Genomic DNA, 22,422 nt, shown 5'->3' on the forward strand with positions numbered 1-22,422 from the left:
CCCACAGAGTTACTGACACATGGATTCATGCGCAGGGCTACTAGTTACAAATAGTGTTGTACATAGTAAGCACAATTGGGGGAAAATACTTTTCAAGACAAATGACAAAGGCTTCCTTTTAAATGAATTCTTTGGTTATTAACAGGTCTTGAGTGACATTAGCTGGTGTCTGTTCTGTGTGTCCCTGGAGGACCAGGATACGATTAATTATCCTGGGTTATAGTTCATAGAACATATTTAATATAATTTACTTTGCTTTTATATAAAAAAAATTGCAGATTGAAAATATCTTTAGATCAGAGATAGTACCTGTTATTTACAAAGCTACTACTGAACATGGTGCTTAAACTTTTTATTCTTTTAAAAATAAAAACTCCGATTTTCTCGACAGGAAGCATAAGCACAAACTCTTTGTACATCTTCCCATGAGTCTTGGCATGAGGCTTCTCATTCATTGGCCCACAGATTCCTGAGTTAAATAAATAAAAACATAATGAAACTTAATTAGCATGCCCCTGTTACTCTGTAATGGCTTATCATCACTTAGCAAAGCAAAACTTTCTAGGAAGGGGTGATCCAAACTACTGCTAAATCCAACAGTTCCTATTTTACCTACTCAGGAGAAAAATACTGACAAACTATGAAAATTTTTATTCTAATCAGTAAAGAAAATAATAGTAACCAAAAAAAGATGGAATATGTCAGGATAAAATAGGACAATCCAGAAAAATTGAGAAGGGGAAAAAAATAAGACTACATGAAAAGTTGTAAAAGAAACTAGCCCATGGTGACAAAAGAAAAAGCATAGATGTAGGCAGTACAATAGGTTTACTTTTATATTGGTTCTCTGGTGGGGAAAAAGATGTCATTTATTTTTGTATAACTGTCTATTTTCTCCCATAATATCGTAAACAAGCAGAACCAAGCACATAGTAATTGGATAGATCTTTTTAAAAATATATATTTTATTGATTTTTTACAGGGAGGAAGAGAGAAGGATAGAAAGTTAGAAACATCAGTGAGAGAGAAACACCTACTGGGAATGTGCCCGCAACCAAAATACATGCCCTTGGCCGGAATCGAACCTGGGACCTTTCAGTCTGCAGGTCAATTCTCTATCCACTGCACCAAACCAGTCAGGGCATGATTGACTAGATCTTTAATGAAACTTTTTTTTTTTTAAGTAGCTGGGTTAATAGACAGCCTATGTATATTGAATTTTACCTTTTATTTGGAATAGCATTTAGAAGTAACTTACGTTTTTTCTGTACCTGGGGACATTATTTTCTATACCATTGCTATCGTCTGATTTCCTGTATTGAAAATACAAAAAGGAAATTATTAGATGTTTACAATGCATAAAATTAAGTCAGTAACTATCTATATCATGACTACCAGGTTAATGTGAAAAGTGAATACAGCAGGAATTTTCTCTTAAAAATATTTTTACTCAGAATGTTGACTTTTTTATGTCATTGATTCTGTTGCTGCAGATGTCACTGGCAAGGGCCTGTCTATTTTATTCAAAGGGAGAATTGCTTCTCCTTAAGCACATGTGAGGGCTTGGGTAGATGGCTGTAATGTATGTTGTTTTGACAAATGCAAGGTAATAGACAATCAGGAGTTTGTTACACAGAATTAGAGGATGAACAAGGTGCTTTATCTACTCAATGTGCATCGGAGCAAGAATACAAGTCTGGGCTTCAGATTCTGTAGACAAGACTGACACCTTTTGTGCATCATAGCCCACACTAGGCCCTTTTACACAGAGAATATCATTTAACCCAACAGTCCTATATTGTAGATGCTACTGGTAAACCCTCTTTTCCAGGGGAAAACAGGATTCCAATGTTGGCAAACTCCAGATGTTCATTACAACACAGACACATAAAGCAAGTAACATACATAATATACTCCTGATTTTCCCCTAACTATAAGCATTTTATTCTATTTCATATTTATCTGTATTTCACTCAAGTGAAAAATTATAAAAAATACTACTTACAGCTGCTCAATTTGTTCAAACTCTTTCCCATCATCTGTGTAACAAAAGAAGAATATGGGTATTAAGATTGGTTCATTATTCTTATGGAGCATGTATGTTTAATTCAAATCACCCCCAACCCCAGTAAGGAATGCTATGTGCTGTGTCCCTCTTTGGAATGACAGATGAACTACCTTAGACAGCTGCACCTCCATCCTGTCCTCCTCTTGTGCCTAAAATTTCTATCAAGCACAGTCTTGAACTTCGAGTTCTCAAAACAGGACTGACTGATAAATTACAAATTTATTTAAGTTATTAAAAATTTGGTACAAAATCAGGAAAGAATACAGAATTTAAGATAAATTATCTTATAGGAAAACCATTGGTTTCTCAACCCATAACCCATCAGGTATAGGCTACAAAACTAGGAAACTGACAGGACCTAGTCTCTTAATGAGAACTCTAAAATTGTTTGATCAACTATTTTAAGTGAGTTATCTAAGTGAAAAAGCAATTATTTGTCTTTGAAATCTTTTCTATTGGGCTATCACAGAATTCCCCAGTATTCCAGGAACAAAGCACATATTACCTAATTGACATGTATGCACCAATAACACCACAGAAAATGGCGAAAAAGATATATTTTAGTACTATAATAGTTTAGTAAATTGAAACAGGAAGATCATCCATTCAAGCTCACTGTCACCATTGATTTTACCATAAATGCCATTTCAAGTAACAAAAGCTAGATTTCCCCCCAAGATCTCTGAAGCCCCTGCAATATAGTAAGTCATAACTTGAGAATGTTATCTAAAAAATAAATCCTACCTGGGCGGTTCTTTTTCTTTTGGGTGTACATTTCACAAAGCAGAATAATAGCCACTAAAAGAACAACCTCAGCAGCTATGGCAAGAAATGGTTTGAGGGGCACCAAATAACTCAGCACGGCAAGGTCAATGTGGTCTTCACTCTCGCCTAATTGGAATATTGCACGGCACCAGTAAGCTCCCTGATCTTCCTCTGAAAGATGCATTATCTTGAGCCTTGTTTCATTAGCATTTGGTCCACTGATCACATACTTATCGCTCATTTGAACATCAAGAGGAACCTAATATAAGGAGACATTAAAATCCATTCCTATCATATTGCGTACAGGAGACATGTCCTAAATGATCTAGTTTTGAGCAAAAACTATAAGATAGGGCTAAGAGAACCGCCTTCAGAAGGAGGCATGTTAAAACTTGTGAGAAGTTATACATAATAGAACTCATCTTATCAGAGTTTGATCTCCAAGAGGTAACAAGAAAAGATGAAGTATACTTTGCTTGCAGTACTTACCACTGAATGTCTGAAATCACAATATGGAGGTCATCATGGGAAAATATTATATGAGAATTAACATTCAAATATTTGAATGTTATTTCAAATATTTGAATTTCACATTCAAATTCCCAGCCAGCTGTTCAAGAGCTTTCCCGTTCACGAGCACAGGAATAAATTCAACCAACTATTAAATGAATGAAGCTACTAAATATGATTCTTCCTATAAAGGAAGATCACTGGCTCTGGAGATTGGGAGTTCCTCTGACAGGGACTGACGACGAAATTTTCTGTCCTGAAAGATGATGTGGAAGGATGGGTGGACATCCCCCATGAGTCTGGTGTACGTGGTGGTCTGGGCACTCTCTGTCCTTTCATATCTGAATCAATCTCTCTCTCTCTCTCTCTCTCTCTCTCTCTCTCTCTCTCTCTCTGTCTCCCCCCCCCCTCTCTCTCTCTCTCTCTCTCTCTCTCTCTCTCTCTCTCTCTCTCTCTCTCTCGTTCGCAAGCTGGCTTCTGATATTCACTGGGTTTTCCCAGCCACTCAAGAGTCACACTAGGCTATTTGGGGGCTTATTTATTTAATCCATTTAAATTCAATTTTATTCTCAGGCTACTAGTATTTAATGCCTTCCCTGCTCTGTCATTCAATTGCACTACTCAATAGATGCTCACCTGCATACAAATACTCCTGGAGGTTATTTGATGAAGAACTCTCGGTGATTTTATTATGTGCCCCCAAAATTATAGTAGACTGCTGATGACACTGTTACCCATGTGTCTTTTCTAACTTGGAGCTGCTGAATCTGGGCTGTGTAACCGGCATCCCAGGGGATTCTGGTGCAGATGGCTGGTCCACACTTTGACAAAACACTTGACCTAAAGTTTTGACTGCACCTTCTTCCCTGCACTTTTCTCACATCTTAATCTGACCCATGCTTAGGGCCAAATTATAAGAGAAAATGAGTATCGCAAATGGAGAACTGCACAGACTACATTCTAGAAGTTTAATATAATTAGATTTAGGGTATTTTCATCAGTGTCACATATGCATAAATAAATTTGACTGTACATTTCCAATATCACAATTGATAATTTTTACATATTTACATGTTTTTTAAAATTATTTGCCTTTCCTAATCAGCAAAAAGAAGAGAAGCAGGAATGTTAATTGTTTGCCTACTCCCAGATGGTTGGGAGCTGCTTCTTTGAATAATCAAACCAATGTTATTACAGAATCAGTCACTCTCCCTGTTCTCTTTCATCAGCCTATGATAGCATCAACTTTGTCAAAGAAGGAACTCAATGTTTCATTTAAAGTGTACACTGTTTCGTACTGTTCCTTCTAGAATTACAGCTTGCCTTTACAGAATTGAATTTCCTGACCATTAGCAGCAGGGTGATGGGATAATTCCTTACATTTCCATGCTTTTAGAGTCTATTTGGGAGGAAGAAAGAGAGCCAGAATGACTTCTTGAATACTCAAGTGTGTGTGTGTTTGTTTTTTCCAAATCAGATCTTGACTACCCATTAATTCTTTAATAGGAATTAAGCATTTGGCTTCCCTAAGTCTCTGGAAGGCCAAAAGAAGCCATGGCCAGTTACTGGAAGAACTTAAGACAGAAGTTCAAAGGACCAAGTTGTCATTCTTTTCTGAGATGGTGCCATTGTACTGCCTCCTATCACAAGCGTGTCTGGAGGGAGACAGCAGCAGGAAAGGAAAACGGCCTTTTTTCCAGTTACTTTTATGAAAGGACAAGAAAAAAGAACCTCTTTGTTGTTGTTGGGGTTATTAATAAAGTTGTCAAATAAAAATGAATTATAACTTTATTTCAAAGAATTTAAATAGATTGCTAAATGTAAAAAAAAACAAAAACACAACAAGTAATGAAACATTTAAGAGTATTTTCCGGTGTGTAATATAAAAAACTAAAAACATCAAATGACAACTCCCTTTATCACTATTCTTTCTCTATGAACACACACTAAAGAAAAAGATAGCAGACATATAAATAGTCCTTGGAATTCTAAGTCTGTTATAATCTTACTGTGAAATAAATTTTTTATTTTTTTCTTCAAATTAAAGAAATATGACCTTACCTGCTCACTCCCATTCATATGGTACCAGGTCCAATTTAAAGGAGCACACTCTTGGCATTTACATATCAATACAGTTGAATCCCCCACATAAGTGATCACTGGTTTGTTTTTTCCATGAAGTTCTGGGACTAAGAAAAATGTAGAGAAACGTAGATTACTGAAAGAGTTTGAGTAGGGACTATATATTTAAGTTGAAGTCAGTTTCTTTCATTTTTCTCATTAACATAAGAAAGATCAATCCACTTTAGGAGGGGCCTCCATGAAAGCCTTGCAGATGAAGTAGAGATCTGAGTGTGGCTAAAACAGATTCTTTCCTGAATCCAGTTTCCTTCCAACCCACAGAGGGCAGGGAGCTATGCTTGGGTATCACCTGGCAAGGCAGAGAGTGCACATAGTTGGTACTGCATTTTAACAACGCAGTTACTGTGATGCAATTACTTCTAGGGCCAGGGTGGGCTTGTCTTAAACACATACTGTTCTGTAGGCTACTTCGAAGCTGGTTGTGCTGTGCTGGGCACCAGTCCAGGGCCTTTCTGCCTCCCCAGCCAGCTGATCTCCCAGATATCTCCTCTAAGTCGCAATCTCAGCACGTTCTTTCTGGAACTAGGTTAGGTCATGATTCAGAAGGAAACTATGTATTGAAATATGATCAAAACATTGATGTTTACTTAGGCTAGGAATCAAAGTGGAAGAAAAGCAATGTTTTGGAGAAATAAGGTAGAAGATACCCTTTCCAGTAAGTGTCTAAGAGGCACAGACCTGGGAAGCACAACTGCTAGCTGAAAAGGGCTTTTCAAGAAAATCTTGGGTATTTTGTGACGTTTGGGAGAGGGACATACTGATGGGCTATTAGATCATCTCAAGCAAGTGTTAAGGTCAGGGTGTACCTGGTAGACCGTAGGTAAGTGACAGTGACACAAGAAGGGAACAAAACCAAAACTCTGCTTTCTTTTCATCTTCTGTTGGTTTTGTTTTTTACTGTCCTCTAGATTAAAGGCCAAGATGACAGTCACCATGTCTTTGCCATGCTTTACATGGCTGATACTAGCCATGTGGACCTAAATTATAACATGTACTACATTCACGGAACATAACTTGTTAGAAGTGCTCTGCAAGTCACACATGGTTCTGGATGCTGCTTGCATTTGGAAATATTTATGACAAAAGGACAGGAATATGGTATTCCAATGTGTCTGATTGACCTTCTGGAGCTTTGGATAAACCAGGACACATGAGAGTCTTGGAAATGGAAGAAGCCATGTTTAAAGTTGGTGAAGTTGCTGACTGAGACCAATTGCTGGTGTTTTTTTTTAATACCATCACTCATTTTTCGAGGGTGAAAAGTAATTACAAGGTTTGCTGTTGCCCCTGTAACTGGCATCACTAGCCAGACCACGAAGTAAGTAGGATTTTTGTATTGTACTAACCAGCGATGTGGGCCCTTTTACAATCTTGTAGTAATTAATCAACCAGCTCTCATAAAGGCAGAAGCTGGAACTATGCTGATGAATTGTTCTGAGAACTCAGGCTCATGCACTATAGCTGACTCATGTAGTCAACAGAAGAATTTTTTTGGTCTCAACTTAAAATAGAGAATAAAGCAGGCTTTTCATCCACACTCCATTGTAGCACTGTTAAGGAAAGATAATCCTTATTCTTAGGAAAAATCATAAGCAACCCATCTGCAGAAAGCATAGGGAATTGATAGAAATATATACCATTCTAATAGATCTAATTAAATAACTATAATAAGAGTTGTTCTGCAGATGCCACACATCTTTGAAGTATAATCAAATTAAATTATTTCTCCAAACAACATTAATTTAGAGGAATTACAAAGAATTATTATTTCACTAAAAAAGATCTAGAAGGGCTCAACTTATTTTATAAATATCTTCATGATATAGTACATGCTTAAAAGTCACATTAATGTTAAGTGGGCATTGGGGGATATGGACACATGTAATACCTTAATATAAGTAAATAAATAAATAAAATTAAATTAAGAAACTAATCATCTGCACAGCCAGTATGGCAAAGTGGCTGAGTTTTGACCAGGACGTCACAGTTCAATCCTCAGTAAGGTTGTGGGATCATCCCCAGTGTGAGGCTTGCAGGAGGCAGCTGATCAATGATTCTTTCTCTTTGTTGATGGTTTTTATTTCTATCTCCCTCTCCCTTTCTCTCTCTGAAATCAATAAAAGTATATTTGTAAAAATAAAAACAAAAAAATTCTAATAAACTGAGCTAAACTGCTTCAAGGAAACTATTTTTCAAAGATTCTAAATATTCCGTGCCAATTTCATTTCTCAAGCACTTGATTTCAGATCTAGTTTTAGTGTTGATACTCTAGCCAACATCAGCCTTGCTTTCTCAAAATAGATAGGAAATCAAGAAACCTTCTCCAAGACCACTTGACATTAAACCTGTTGGTACCTGAAAAGGTGAAATGCCTTTGCTAATCTTCACATCAGAGGTAAAAATGATCAATTCTCAGTAATAGCTCAGGTACTTTATTATAAGAGAGCTAATGAGAAAAATGTAATATACTTAATATTTAAACTTTCAATAGGCATAACTAGTACGCAGAAAATAGCCATTTAAAAGGGGAGAAGCAATTCTTAAAGTTGTATTTCTTGGAATCACATCAAGGCTCAAGATTTGTTGAGTATTTTCTTAAGACCCATAGGTCTTCTTATTTTAAAGCGGCTCAATACAGTACAAGGACTGTGTGTGTGCATGAACATGTGTGTGTACAGGTATTCAATATCCTCTTAACTCATTGGGGAATGAGGGAGGGAAAAAGTGGGGGAGGAAAGACAAAAGGAAAGAAAAATAAAAAAAGGAAAGAAAAGGAATAATGGAAGGAATGTATATCATTTATCCCTCACTAAGTTAAACTAGGCAAATTAAGGAAAGTTAAAAGAGAATGTATATGATCAAAATAATCAAAGAATGATAACAGTTTCTGCCTCTGCAGAGGCCAATTTGCATAAACATAAGAATTTATTATGTTTACCAGGAAAGAACATTTACAGAACCACATGAAGGAAATGAGTCAGTAAGTGTAGAGGGAATACAGGAGAAATACAGGAGTGAACCATCTTAAATCCCGGAAATGATAAAGCAGGCCAGACCGTTCCACTACTGATGGGGCCTTGAGAACAGTATCTACATTTTGTCAGGGCAGCTAGCCAGGCTTGAGGATGATTTCTCATGTGTCCTGGGAAATTAAAGCGAAGCAAAGCCCAAAATAGTTAATGTGGCGACAGACTGAGTTTCTCAAATAGCAGCATGGACCTTATGTTCACTAATCTATCACAGAATGTGGGTTTTTCATAAAGATAATTATCCAACTAAAATAGCTAGTCTTTATTATGAGTTTGAGACCTTTGAAGTTTTGGTTTAATGATGGAAAGAGTAAAATACTTTGATTTGCTGTTCCCACAGGGAAAGCTGTGGTTTATATCCTGGGGTTGTCTTACTTGATGAGATCAAAAGCAAGGAACCCTTTGTGCATCTTCATAGTATCTTTGAATTTTACATACCCTTAAATTTCCAAGTTCTAGAGCCACTGAGGGACGCATAGTTTCACAGTATAAGTGTACAGTGACTCAGTTACCTGGAGGGCTTCTATGAAAGCTCTGAGTTTAGAGCGATGGATGTATGGATGGTGGATGGAAGGATGAATGGATGATAGATTGAGTGATTTAAGATAGATGTATAGATAGGTTCAATAGGCTGCTGTGATTTACAAGTAACTTGGCAGCCTGGTCTTTCTAACTAAACCTTATGCTTTAAATTAGGGCCTGGAAGCCAACTGGAAGTGGGTTGAGAAATACAAATAATACATAGGGAAGACACCGGGAAGCACTATTTTAAAGGTTGCCACTAATGACTCAATGGAAAGCATATGGTTTTCTCTCAGCTGCATCATTAGTATTGCAGTAATAATATAAAAATTGGGGGATGTGGTATTCTGAAGTTATAACTCTATAAATTATTAGTACTGACCTTTGAAATTAAATGTGCCCCTTTGTTCCTTTTCCTCGTGGAAGAAACAAGAATAATTTCCCATTTGCTTGCTATCAATGATGGTGAACCTAAAGATAATTTAAATTATTAATATGGGCTTAGTTCTCTAAGTAGCTATGAAAGACTTAGTTAAAAAAGAAAATGTTGTAATAACATTCAGGTGAAAATGGAAAAAATTCCACATCAACAAAAATATTTAGAACTTAAGTAGTAATTTCATGTAACTAACCAGCTTAAAACTTGGTGTACTCACATGTATTGGGTATACAGAATCTTTCCCGTTGCATTGATGAGATAGCCATTCTCAATAAGTTCATCATCTTTTCTCCAAGTCGCATTTACTGAATTCAGATTCCCAGATGTTGTGAACTGGCACGTGAGTTCTACATTAGAAGGTCTTTGCAAAATGATATTTTTTTCTACTGCAACATTGGAATATTCTATTAGCCACAAAAGAAAACAAAACCAAATGATATTGTAAAAACTACATAGAGGGGAAAATCCAATATAGAAAACAGTTTAAATCAAGACTAGTGTTCTACTGAGACAGTTTCCTCATCTGACATTCCTTTCACGAATTATTTCTCTTGTTAACACAGATGTGGTTCCCTTTATTATTCTCTTTCACAGGCAACTGTTAAGAAAAAGCTCAGTTAAAACATTAAAAGCCTTAGGCTGTGATCTTAATCTTAAAATCTGTAGCTGTCAAGGGTAGAGGAGGAAGCAACCTGTGGAGGGGTGTCCTGTTTCATATACTTTCAGTTGCTTCTACACTTGTTTGCTTTCCTATTCGCAAAGCACAAGCATCGAAATATGTAGAAAGAGTTTTACCACTAAGTCTAAAATACTTTGTGGTTAGCCAACACACCGTATTGAGCTTGGTGCACAATGTATAAACTTCCCCAGGACTCCTCAACTGCAGTGCTGTAATTCTGCGTTTTTAGACTGTTAACAAAAGCAGTCAAGACATGTACATTTCCAGGACTTTACCCGCTTGCTCAATTTCTGAACTATATTTTTTAAAAGACTGTTCCTAAAATTATATAGTAATTTACATCTGCCTAAATACTCTTATTTTTATCATTAAAAATTTTAAGGCATATGGACCTTTAAGAAAATTGTGATCTTTGAAAAAAAATGACAAGTTAAACCTTAATGGGTCCAATGGGTATCATTTCACTTGAAATAAAAGTCTCCTTTGACCTATTAACAAAAAAAGGAAAAAAAACTAAAAAGCCTCTTAAAATGTATTACATAGGACATGCTTTAAATCAGAAACTCTTATTAAAAATAGTTAAGTGCACTACAACATATAAACCCCAATGGCAGCCCCAATCAGTTTGGCTCAGTGGATAGAGCATCAGCCTGCGAACCAAAGGGCCCCTGGTTTGATTCCAGTCAAGGGCACATACCACATTGCAGGCTTCTCCCTGGCTTGGGCCGTGGTCAGGACTTCTGCATGAGACAACCAATCAGTGTTCTCTGTGTTTTTCTCTCTCCTCCACTCTCTCTCTAAAAATCAATGGAAAAAATATCCTCAAGTGAGGATTTAAAAAATAAATAAAATGTAATAAATAAATAAATAACACTCAATAAGAGCAATAAAACATCTCAATTTTAAAATGAGCAAAGAACCTGAATAGACATTCCTCAAAAGAAGAATTACAAATGGCAAAAAAATAAAAATAAAAATGCATAATGAGGTCTTAAATAAGGAAAATCTGGATTCAAGAAGCCTATTGCACTATGAACATGCTCCCAACATTGGCTCTGCAAGTTTCTCAGAATCACAACAAAAATAGGCCTTTCTTTCATAGGGAGGGAAAGCCTGCTAGCAGGAGCTTTTGAGAGGACATTGGACAACCTAGTGGTGGTAACACACAGCGTGACTGGGCTGTCATGCAGTCATGCAGACCTGGGCAAGCCCAAGTTCAGGGGCCTGGGAGGAAGAGAAAACTGCTGACTCAGGTTCATCAGGCCAACGTGAAGGTAAATTGTGAATACTTGATGCCTTCATAACAGTAGGGATACCGGTTTTAACAGCGGTCTCAGAATGAAAGAGAAGTTAGGAGTTAAGCCCTCCAAACAGGTTAAGTAAATAACCAGCCCAGCATCAACTAAAAAAATTCAGTTCTTGCTCTCGCCACGAGCACCTTCCTTCCCCAGGCGCCTGCTGGACTGGAAGCTGAAGCTTGTGATGCTGCCAACACCCTCGGGCTGGTCAGAGGATTGGCAAATGTATTATTCACATGAATTCCCTTAAACGTTTCATCTTAACAGGAGAACTGGTCACTAGAACACGCAAACAGTAAAAAAGCAAGGAAGAATATTTGGGGACAAACAGAAGTTGCACAACGTCATAAAAATGTCCGATGATAAAGTGCAGCGCAAACATCCCTTTGGAATCAGATTGGGGAGGAAAAAGCACACCTTTGATTCCTGCTAAACAAAAGTACAGGAACAGTTTTTCAGATGAGAGGACGTATAATTGGATGAAACTCGTACTTGACTCAATGGACAGGTTTAAATTATTTTAAATGATACTTGAACTTTTAATATTGTTACTCAAACAGATAATGACCCTTACTCATTTAAAGAAGTCTGAGGTTGCTTTGGAAACACTGCTTGTCAAATCCAAAAACCATGAAAAGGGGAAGCAGAGCTGAGTTTTAGCCCAGAAGTCTTGACTCATTTTTCTCCTGCTCTGCCATGGACTCCCTGGGGCATCTTCAAATGAGCTGCCTAAAGGTCTTTCACCTCTCAATGAGTCCTCCTCTCAATGCAGAGTGAGCTGAATGGATACACTGCAAAAACTGTGTCAGAGTATCTGCAAGTCAGAATGAACCCTCCTAGTGTTCCTTTTCCGGAGAGCCTTTCTCAGCTCCCATGTCTAGACAAGCTGCCTCTTCCTTGCACTCAGAGCCCAGCACCCTCATGGCAGAGTCCCCATTGTCTGCTAGGCGGTGTTATGTATACTGTACAGATACTATGATTGTATAAGGGGCAGATTGTATAAGGAGTATTTCTCCCAGCAGACCATCGGTATGGATTAATACATCACTAGGTAAAATGCAGTGGCTTAATGAAAAATAAAAGCTTATTTCCACATCGTATTATTAGAAATATGAGCCTGGCCTGTTTGGCTCAGTAGGTTGGGTGTCCTCTTGTGCACCAAGTCACTGGTTTGATTCCTAGTCAAGGCACATGCCTGAGCTTCTGCTCAATCCCCAATAGGGGGCGTGCAGGAGGTGGGTGATTGATGTTTCTTTCTCATCAATGTTTCTATCTCTCTCTCCCTCACCTTTCCTCTCTCTCTAAAATAAAAATTTAAAAACATATACATTTAAGAGAAATAAATATGATGCATTTACCAGTCAGGGATAGGTTGTGACTCTCCAAGGAAAGGTTGGAGTATCTGGCCAGAATTTCTTCTCGAGCAGATAGACTTATAAAAGGTGAAGCTGTGAGAAAAAGAACAGGTGATTATATATTCTTATCGAGATGAGATGAAGTGATTATCTAAAAGCCAGTTTCCAGCGGCTACCGTGCTATATACTAGTCATGAAAAATGATGTTTTCAGGAAGATCTGACGATATTCAGAAATATACCGGGCTATTAAGTCTGACCAAATTTTCAATTGTTTCTAGGTCTTTTTTTTTTTTTAACTGAAAAATCCCTATTGATTTACACCAAGTGGCTTTTAAAATAACTTTTATTTTGTTATCCTACAATTTGTAGCTTCTTTATAAAAAATAAATGAAGACACTGAGGGATTAGATAAGAGTGGCAGGGCAAAGCAAGGCATGCGGAGGCAGAGAAGATGAGAGGACAGGGAGAGCACAGGAGGCACAGGATGGCCCTAATCAGGGGCATTAGAAGAAACACAGAGAGCACTGAGCCTGGGGACACGGCCGGGGACAGAGGACGCACGATGCCCAGGGGGTCCAGCTCTCTTCCTTTCCGGCTGTGGCTCCAGTGCAGGGGCCTCCTCGAAATCCCCTTGGCTTTTCCCCTGTCTTGCATCTTCTTTTGAAAACTTTTATCCAGAAACAAGATTTGCATTTCAGCCTCTCTCACTGGCCTGGAACTTCCTTTCCTACACTGGCTACTGTTTCTCTGATGTCAGGCGTCAGACCAACCTCCTCTGAAAACTACCCCAACTTCATCAAACAACCCAGAGAAGTAAAAGGCTCCTTACTGTCAGTTTGGCTGCATTCCTTAAACTTCATTCAGTTTACATTAGCCCTGGCTGTATTTGCTTCACTTTTTTTATACTTTGCTCAAAATTAATTTCCAGTTATTTCCCTTTCTTCTTTGTATGAGAAATGGTATCAAAGTGAGCAGTTGCCTTTGTTGCTCCAGCTTGCACATAGCGTTTGCAATACTGCTTGAGGAAAAATATCTACCCAGCAGAACCTAATTCTCGGGTACGTGGTGTTCCGAAGGCATAGTCCCTTCTCCTGCAGCTTTGGAATGTGGAATGTGCTTTCCCATCAAATCATCCTTCACAAATGAACGCCCTAAGTCATACTCCCTTCTGACAGTGATTTATAGGAAACCATGCGGAGGGTCTCACTGGGCTGCCAGAAATACAGGACCTTTCCTCCACCCACATTTAATATTCACTATTCACCCTGCCTCTCAGACACCATGCACCCATCCTCATTGCCCAGAGGCTATCTTTTCCTAATGAAAAGGCTTATTTTCCTTCTTGGGAAAGAGAAAGTATCTCAGGAAGGCCCAGGCAGATGGGGCGGGAAGGAAGGAGATGATCTACTCCAGCATCGACCCAGGAAGATTGCACAACATGAGCTCCAGCTTGGCCTCCTTGCTTTCTCCACCCAGCCCGGGCAGAACAGTATGTAAGGCTTCACACACTCCTTACCCCTGAAGCAGCATCCTTTCCAGAAGGCCTGACATCATTTACTATTATTATCATTTACCCTGTCAGCAACAATAAGAGGCTGAAAAATTCATTGTCATTCTTCTTGTTTCACGTAAATGACTATAGAGAGCACCTGACACATGCTTGACGCTGATGAGTATGAAGCTCAGTGAGTTTTGTTTCAAGAGGCTGCATGAATCACAGCAATATCATCAGTGTAGGCCTCAGTGTGTGTTTGATGGTCATTAGGGCTCAAGACTAGCCCACCATGGTAGTACTGACTGTAACCAGCCTGCATATTTCATACAAATGGGAGCTACAGAGTGGGAAGCCTGAGCTACAACTTCAAGGGACTGTGGAAGTGCAGTGGCCATGGAGTGGGGAGAGAGTATGCTGGGAGGAGGGGGGGGGGAGGTAGGTAAGATAAGGAGATAATGCTGAGGAGATAAGGAGATAGCTCCAAGGCTGTGGTTATTCTCACCAGGACTGGACAGAAGGGCTCACCTAGGTCCTAAGTTACAACTAGGAAAGAAAGGAATCTAGGCCCAGGTTGGGCAAGATCTAAAAGTACAGAAGTTGAAGGAAGAGAAGGAAAAGGAAAAACCAAGAGGGCAGGGACGTTTGGATAGTTCCAGAATATGCTAGCCATCTGACCTCCTCCCATTGCCAGATCATGTGACAAAAGTACAATCCGATGTTTATAAACCAGCTTTCACCTGCTCCCTCACGTCCTGCTCCCTTTGAAGCATTCGTGTTGACCAGGCTCCAGTAAGCCCCAAGTGCAAAGGAACATGCATAACTGTTGTGATTTTTGTCTTGGGGAAAATCCCTTTAAGAGGCAAGATATACAAACAGCCCTAACCAGTTTGGCTCAGTGGATAGAGCGTCAGCCTGTGGACTGAAAGGTCCCAGGTTCAATTCTGGTCAAGGGCATGTACCTTGGTTGCGGGCATATCCCCAGTGGGGGTTGTGCAGAAGGCAGCTGATTGATGTTTCTCTCTCATTATGTTCCTAACTCTCTATCCCTCTCCCTTCCTCTGTGAAAAAAATCAATAAAATATATATAATATTTTATATATATACATACACACACACACACACCAAGAGCAAAAGCAGGGCTGTCTGTAGAAAGTGTTAGACTAGGAGTTCTTTGTTCAGCAGAGGTATTTTTTTAAGCAAAACAGGGAGAATAGTAAACCTATTGCTTTCAGTTGGCAGGAGGCTGATCAGCAGATGCTGGTATTTGAAGGAAATTGGCAGGAAATGCAGGCAGATGTGGCTTAAAAACTTCCCCAAAAGGATTACGCTAAGTCACAAAAAGAAATACAAAATGGAGAGGCAGGAATTCTATATCCTAACCCAAGTTCCGCCACTGACTTGTTACTTACCGGGGGTTTCATTTCATGGAAAAAGAAGGGGTTGGGGGGTGAGCAAAGTTGTATAATATTGAGTGATGGTGCCAAGAACTTGCAAGCATTCCTCAAGTTATGCTACTTGCCCGTTTTCCAGTCATTGCTGGGAATTTTCCACGGGGCATTACTTCCCAGGTGGTGGCAAACATGCCAACATCTAATAGTTGTTGCAGAAATGAAAGGTTTGTTTTCCTCCCTCTTCAGGGGAGGTGGCTGGAGTTGTATCATTCCCATGACGGGCCCCATCTTTACATGGCCATCTTCCCTCTGTGGCTGTGTCTCTGTATCCAAACCTCCCATCTCCCTCCTTCACAAAGACCACACTCACAGAGTGAGGGCTCATCCTAATCCCGGCTGGCCTCAGTTTACCCTGATTACCTATGCAAAGACCAAGACTCTCAAATACAGTCACTTTCACAGGTACCAAGGTCAGGGCCTGCCATTTCTTTTTGTGGTACATGGCTTGCCACTACATAGGGATGCTGTTACAGTGACAGCCGCTCACAACAGAGAATTACCGTATTTTTCGGACCATAAGACGCACTTTTTTCCCCCAGAAGTGGGGGGAAAAAGTCCCTGCGTCTTATGGTCCAAATATAGCCTACACATATACTTAAAAAAAAAAGTTTTTTTACTTGCCCGGCTCTGTGTGGTCTCTGTGTGCTTGCCCGGCTCTAAAATGGTTCTAAATGCTGCTGTTTACTTTACAGGGTTGATTACATGTGTTTATGACTGTGATGTTGGGTTTTAATGCACATAAAATATTTTAGGACACTATTTGTTTCAGAATCTTTTTTTCTTCATTTCCCTTCTCTAAAAACTGGTGCGTCTTATGGTCCGAAAAATACGGTATCCAGCCCAACATGCCAAGGCTGAGGAACCGCACTTCCAAACAGGTACATCCTCCACCCTGATTCTCCAACAGGATGGTTTTCTGTCGTCTTCCACAGCCCCTTGGCTTTGAGTACCTGTTCTGCATCATTTAGATGCAGAGATTTTAAGGTGTGGACATTTCTTACAACCCTTCTTTCCTCTCCTCGAAACTAAACATTCATTTAGAACAGGAAGAGAAAGGGGCTGGTGCTTCCTCATCTTCAAAGTAGTCCTCCCCTAGCAGAACCTAGTGAGGCCTGGCCACGCCCTCCTCCTCCTCTACCCACCTCCACGTGAGCCCCGCCCGCAGCAGCCAGGCCACAGCTGAGGGGCAGAGCCAAGCAGAGTGCAGGGCAGCTTAGCACCCCTCCCTCCAGGAGGGGCCAATTTTAGTGACCTTTTAGGAAGAAGCCCAGATTACGGAATGAAGTTTTGAAAATGCAAAACAAGAAGCCAGCCCTGGCTACTAGCTAGCTCAGGCTCATGGCTCCATCACAGAAGCACCTCAGGCTTCGGGATCAATCCAGTATTACATCTAAGTTCTCAAGATATAAAATATATCTTTATTTAAGTACACAACATATGCACTATTCCTAAAGTTATGCACACATTCATATCTATGTATTTACTTATACAGATATAGACATAAGAGTGAAATAGATGTTTATTCACAACCCAAAGTTCATTCTAGTTTCTTTTTAAAAAAATATTTTATTGATTTTCCACAGAGAGGAAGGGAGAGGGATAGAGAGCTAGAAACATCGATGAGAGAGAAACATCGACTAGCTGCCTCCTGCACACCCCCTACTGGGGATGTGCAAACAACCAATGTACATGCCCTTGACCAGAATGGAACCTGGGACCCTTCAGTCTACAGACCAAAGCTCTATCTACTGAGCCAAACCGGTTTCGGCTAGTTTCTTTTTTCTTTATTAAAAATGTTTTACCATATTTTCTGGCATATAAGACGACCCCCTAATTTTACAGTTAAAAGATAGGTTTAGGCCAATATTCGCTGTTTAAGACTACCTCCCACTTCTGAGGCAACACCAGTTCTTTTTTTAATAGACCGCTTCTCTGACTGGCCAATCTGAGCAGGCTATTTTTTTCGTTTCAAAAGTCGTCATATACACCGGAAAATACGGTATTCAATTTATCGGGGTGACATTGGTTGGTAAAATTATGTACATTTCAACCGTACACTTCTATGATGCATGATCTGTATATTTCATTTTCTTCCAGTGAAAAGCCTGGTCCTAATCTCCTTACTAGCTTTACTTATTTGATCTGTCCGTCCCCCTCAGATTAGTCTGTGTAACTAATCTCCCACTGCCACTCCAGGCCCCAAAGAGGTCCTGCCTGCTCTCCTTCATCCCCTGATCAGAGCCAGAAACACGTGGCAGCTGGGCTTGCAAACAGACCTGGTCACCGCTCAGTTGTAGGCCGCCCTCTGTGGGAGCACCCACCCTCCTGTGCTCAGGCCTTAACACAGCACTGAGGCTGCTCTCCTGACACCATCCTGACCCGGCTAGGCCTCTAATTCCCTGATCTGGGCCCCGTTGGCTCCTAGAGTGCAACAACAGAGGATGCTTTCTGCATTTCCCCTCCTCGCGGCTGCAGGAAGGGAAACATTTGGGAAAGAAGGAAGAGGAGTATAGGAGGTGTGACAGAAGACCAGGAAGAGGAGAGACCTTTAAAAAAGGTTGTGATGCAGATTCCATTCCCCATCAGGGCACATACCCAGGTTCAGGTTGCAAATTTGATCTGTGGTCGGGGTGGGTATGGGAGGCAACAGATTGAAGTTTCCCTCTCATCCTCTCTTTCACTTCCTCTCTCTAAAAAATCAATAAACATATCCTTGGGTGAGGATTTTTTTTTAAAATGCTCATATAATATAATTTTAAATGTTATGATACATTTAAGGTCAAAATTTTGATGCATCATATACAGCCCTATTAAAGATATGATTCCAATTCAACTGTTCCTTTAAACATTTTAAACACCTTGAAAGGTTAAAAACTGGTAAAGTTTTCTATGTAGATATAGACCAGTGGTTCTCAACCTTTCTAATGCCTCGACCCTTTAATACAGTTCCTCATGTAGTGGTGACCCCCCAACCATAAAATTATTTTCGTTGCTACTTCATAACTCATTTTGCTACTGTTAATGAATCCTATTGTAAATATGTGTTTTCCGATGGTCTTAGGCAACCCTGCTAGCAGTTCTCAACCTGTGAGTCGCTGCTGTAAAGCCTTTGGAAAACAAGCTTTGGAATTGGCTGAACAATGCTAAGTTTCCTGCTCTACTACTTAATTAACTAAGGTGCTTTGGCAATGATTTAACCTCACTAAGTTCCAATTTCCTCATCTCAGAGTCAGAGTCAATAAAAGCTAACACAGTCAGATGTCTCCCATCCCCACCCCCATATATTTCTTAAGTAAAAGGACATTTTATCTCTTATCTATAATAATTAACATTATAAATTAAAAACTATGCTGATGTAATATATCTGTAATAAAATTCTCATATTTGATATCAAAATGTTTAACTTTTAAGATTAAATCAGGGATTGCACATTTATTTGTCATAGCCATATAGCCTTAAATCTAGAACTTCTTTAATTAGATTGAAATGGAATATTTTGGGCAATAACATTTATAGACAATGCTAGGTATATAAACTGCATAATGCAATGCCTATGCAAGACACACAGTTGTTCTACAATTAATAGGAAAAAGTATAACCATTTTTAACATTAAAATTTGGTCAAAAGCCTTTGGCTTATAGAACACCAATATGTAAGTAGTTCAAAGCATCTCAATTTAAAAAAATGGCAGGAAACTTCACACTGTTTTTTAGCAATCAGGAAATGGAGTCTCACGGAGGTCAATGCAGAATCTAAAAAACAAGATGAAGTTGTCTGACAACTTCTAATTCTTCCTTAAAATTAGATTTTAACCCCATGCCTTTTCTATGGCATAATTTTGCCTTAAGAGAAGCTGAAAGGGCAACAGTGACACTAATACACAGACAATTGCCATACATGCATACACTTTTTTTGCTGATGCATTCCAGGGTTGTTTTTTGCCTTTTAGTTTCTCTTTAGAAGTCTCCTCTGCATGTCAGATTAAACCTGGGCCCCTTGGTGCCAACAGAATAACTAACTGCCCAGCAGTGCACTCTTGAGGATGACATATCCCTTTAAAGTCTAGGTTTCCAACCTGCTCAGGGTCACATGATTACAAATACACGGAGGAATTGAAAAACTCCAGATGTCCAGGCTGAACCCCAGGCCATCTGAACCAGAATTTTTGTTTTTTGATTAATATTATTATTATTTTGTTAATCCTCACATGAGGATATTTTCCCATTGATTTTTAGAGAGAGTGGAAAGGAGGTGGAGAGACACACAGAGAGAGAAACATTGATGGGAGAGAGACACATCTATTGGTTGCCTCAGGATCCAGCCAGAATGAACATGGGAGGGGCCCTTCAGTCTGTAGGCTGAGACTCTACCACTGAGCCAAACTGGCTAGGGCTGAATTAGAATTTCTGAGGGCAAGATCCAGGGAGCACTTTTTAATTCCCTGGAAATTCCAAGGAACAGCCATATCCAACAGCCAAGTTCCAGGAGTAACCCATGATCTGGGGTGAATGAAGGCTGATGCAGAGATGGGGAACCAAGGAAAGCCTGGGGGGTGGGGGGGGAAGAGACGGAATGGCCTGGCCAGTCCTTTGTACTCGGTGTGAATGGAAAAGAGATGTGAGGCGAGGACATGAAGAAACTGAAGCAGCCAAAACGTGTCCAAGCTGTGAACAACTAGGCCATCAACTTTGAAAGGACATTTATTTTTTTTTTAAATTAATAATCATGTCCTTTGATTACCTTTCCGCCTTCATGGTATCTGGCGAAAAATCTATAGGCCCATAGAAAATTAATTCCTACGAAAAGCTGAAAACCCTGTGTAGCATAATATTCCAGTTTTAGCTAACTGATGGGCAGTATTTGCCGGCTTGAGAGGCGGCCTGTTACCCTAAGTGGCTGCTGACACAGGAGTGAGTGGGCGTTAGAAAACAGGTTAGGTGGAAAGTTTTCCACTAAAAAGGAATTCTAAACAGGTGAAGCTGAAGATGGCAAATTTGGCATTGCTTTTGTAATATTTTGCCCACGAATACCTCTTTCAATTTGTTTTTAACAAAACTTCACTGTCAAAGACCATGGTGTAAAAACAGAATTCTCTCTCTCTCTCTCTCTCTCTCTCTCTCTCTCTCTCTCTCTCTCTCTCTCTCTCTCTCTCCCTCCCTCCCTCCCTCCCTTTCTCCCTCCCTCCCTTTCTCCCTCCCTCCCTCCCTCTCTCTGCCCCATCGATGTAAACAGTGAACCTACTTCAAATGAAGAGCAAACAGTCTGCAGACATCATATGCAATATATTACACTATACTATATATATTACACCTATGTATACAGGCATTTATACATGTGTATATGTACGTATATAATTTCAACCTCTCCTCCAGGGGATGGGTCGGACATCCGCTGCCCCTCCCAGACCTGCCAGATCCCCAGGGTGGAGCCTTACAATGAGTTGTAAGGCTTTGTTTGATTGTTTGCTTGTTGCTGCATTGCTGTTTCACACCCTCAAAGCCAACCTGCCCGCTGGAATAAAGTAGGTGCTGTTTAAGCCCTCGGTGAATAGCTTCTTGAATACACAGAGCACTTTCCCAGAAGCCAGTCCCTGCCTGTGCCTGCCCCCTCGCCCCCCGCACACCCTACCACCCTCTTCTCCGAAACATGGAGACAATACCCTCCTGCCCCACTCCCAGGCGCTGTGGGTTCCAGATGCAGGCCCTGCAGAGGAGGTCCCCTGCCCGCCCCAGCCCCTCGGCCAGCCTGGATAACCGGAGCCTGGCCAATGGAAGGCGCCACCGTCACTGCTCACCGGCCTCTCCCGCATCCTCGCCCCTTCCCGCACGGAGCCGGAGCCGGAGCCTGGGGTGCGCGCGGGCCCTGCAGACCCCCCACCCCGCACCCTCCCTGCGCCCCGCCCTCCGGCCCGGCACCCCGCACCTGGGGGACGGTCATCCGCGGAGCCGGGGCGCCCCGCCGCCAGCAGGCACAGGAGCAGCAGAGGCTGGGGCTGCGCCGCGGGCCCCCGCGGGCCGCGGGGAGCGCGCATGGTGCCCGGGCTCCCTCGGTCCTCGCAGAGGCAGGTCCCTCGCCGCCCTGCCCTGGGTGCCTGGAGCACCTGCACACACTCCGCGGCCCAGCGCCCAGTGCCTGTCTGGGGGACAGGAAGCGCCAGGAAAGGCGGAGTGGGAGGGGCCGGCCCGGTGCCCTGCCCAGTGCCCTGCCCAGTGCCCTGCCCTCCTCCCCGGGACTCTCTCCAGGCCCGCCCCGCCGCCCAGGGCCTCCATCCATCACGCTGCTCACGGGCCGCAGCCAGATTGCCGCAGGCGCGCCCGCCCGGAGGGATGTGCGGTGGCCACTGCCCAGGGCAGCCTCGCCCGCCTCCACCCTGGGGATCTGGCAGGTCTGGGAGGGGCAGCGGATGTCCGACCCATCCCCTGGGGGAGAGGTTGAAATTATATATGTATTAATACATATACACATGTATAAATGCCTGTATACATAGGTGTAATATATATATATAGTATAGTGTAATATATTGCATATGATGTCTGCAGACTGTTTGCTCTTCATTTGAAGTAGGTTCACTGTTTACATCGATGGGGCAGATGGGAGTGTGAGGACACCGCTCTGCTCCCCGCACCTGTGGGGCACGAGGGAGACTTAGGTCTGCGCTGGGGAAGG

General features: G+C 41.1%; 1 protein-coding gene across 2 annotated transcripts; it reads right to left on the bottom strand.

Moving 5' to 3' along the window:
• Nucleotides 1–335: 335 nt before the first annotated feature.
• On the bottom strand, nucleotides 336–21,872 carry EMB (embigin). 2 transcript variants are annotated; one of them, XM_036410395.2, is made up of 9 exons: nucleotides 21,679–21,870; nucleotides 12,811–12,900; nucleotides 9,693–9,879; nucleotides 9,419–9,507; nucleotides 5,405–5,532; nucleotides 2,813–3,092; nucleotides 2,006–2,039; nucleotides 1,259–1,313; nucleotides 336–469 (listed from the first exon to the last, which is right to left on the bottom strand). In XM_036410395.2, the coding sequence occupies exons 1-9, from the start codon at nucleotides 21,785–21,787 to the stop codon at nucleotides 452–454; spliced, it is 990 nt and encodes a 329-aa protein (XP_036266288.1). In that variant the 5' UTR covers nucleotides 21,788–21,870; the 3' UTR covers nucleotides 336–451. The 2 variants fall into 2 exon arrangements, 1 of the variants encoding a protein (XP_036266288.1); XR_004983037.2 differs by having other exon boundaries at nucleotides 388–934; nucleotides 1,146–1,313; nucleotides 21,679–21,872.
• Between the last annotated feature and the right edge of the window lie 550 nt (nucleotides 21,873–22,422).

Source organism: Pipistrellus kuhlii, unplaced genomic scaffold (assembly GCF_014108245.1).
Source record: "Pipistrellus kuhlii isolate mPipKuh1 unplaced genomic scaffold, mPipKuh1.p scaffold_m20_p_4, whole genome shotgun sequence".
NCBI classification, from domain to species: domain Eukaryota; kingdom Metazoa; phylum Chordata; class Mammalia; order Chiroptera; family Vespertilionidae; genus Pipistrellus; species Pipistrellus kuhlii.

Bases quoted from the DNA above. Each gene is read 5' to 3' on its own strand.
- EMB (XM_036410395.2), bottom strand. From the start codon at position 21,787: ATGCGCGCTCCCCGCGGCCCGCGGGGGCCCGCGGCGCAGCCCCAGCCT. The intron at 9,880-12,810 runs GTAAATGCATCA...TGTGGCTAATAG, and splicing joins TCACAACCTATCCCTGACTG to AATATTCCAATGTTGCAGTA. The intron at 2,040-2,812 runs GTAGGATTTATT...TTTGTTACACAG, and splicing joins AAAGAAAAAGAACCGCCCAG to ATGATGGGAAAGAGTTTGAA.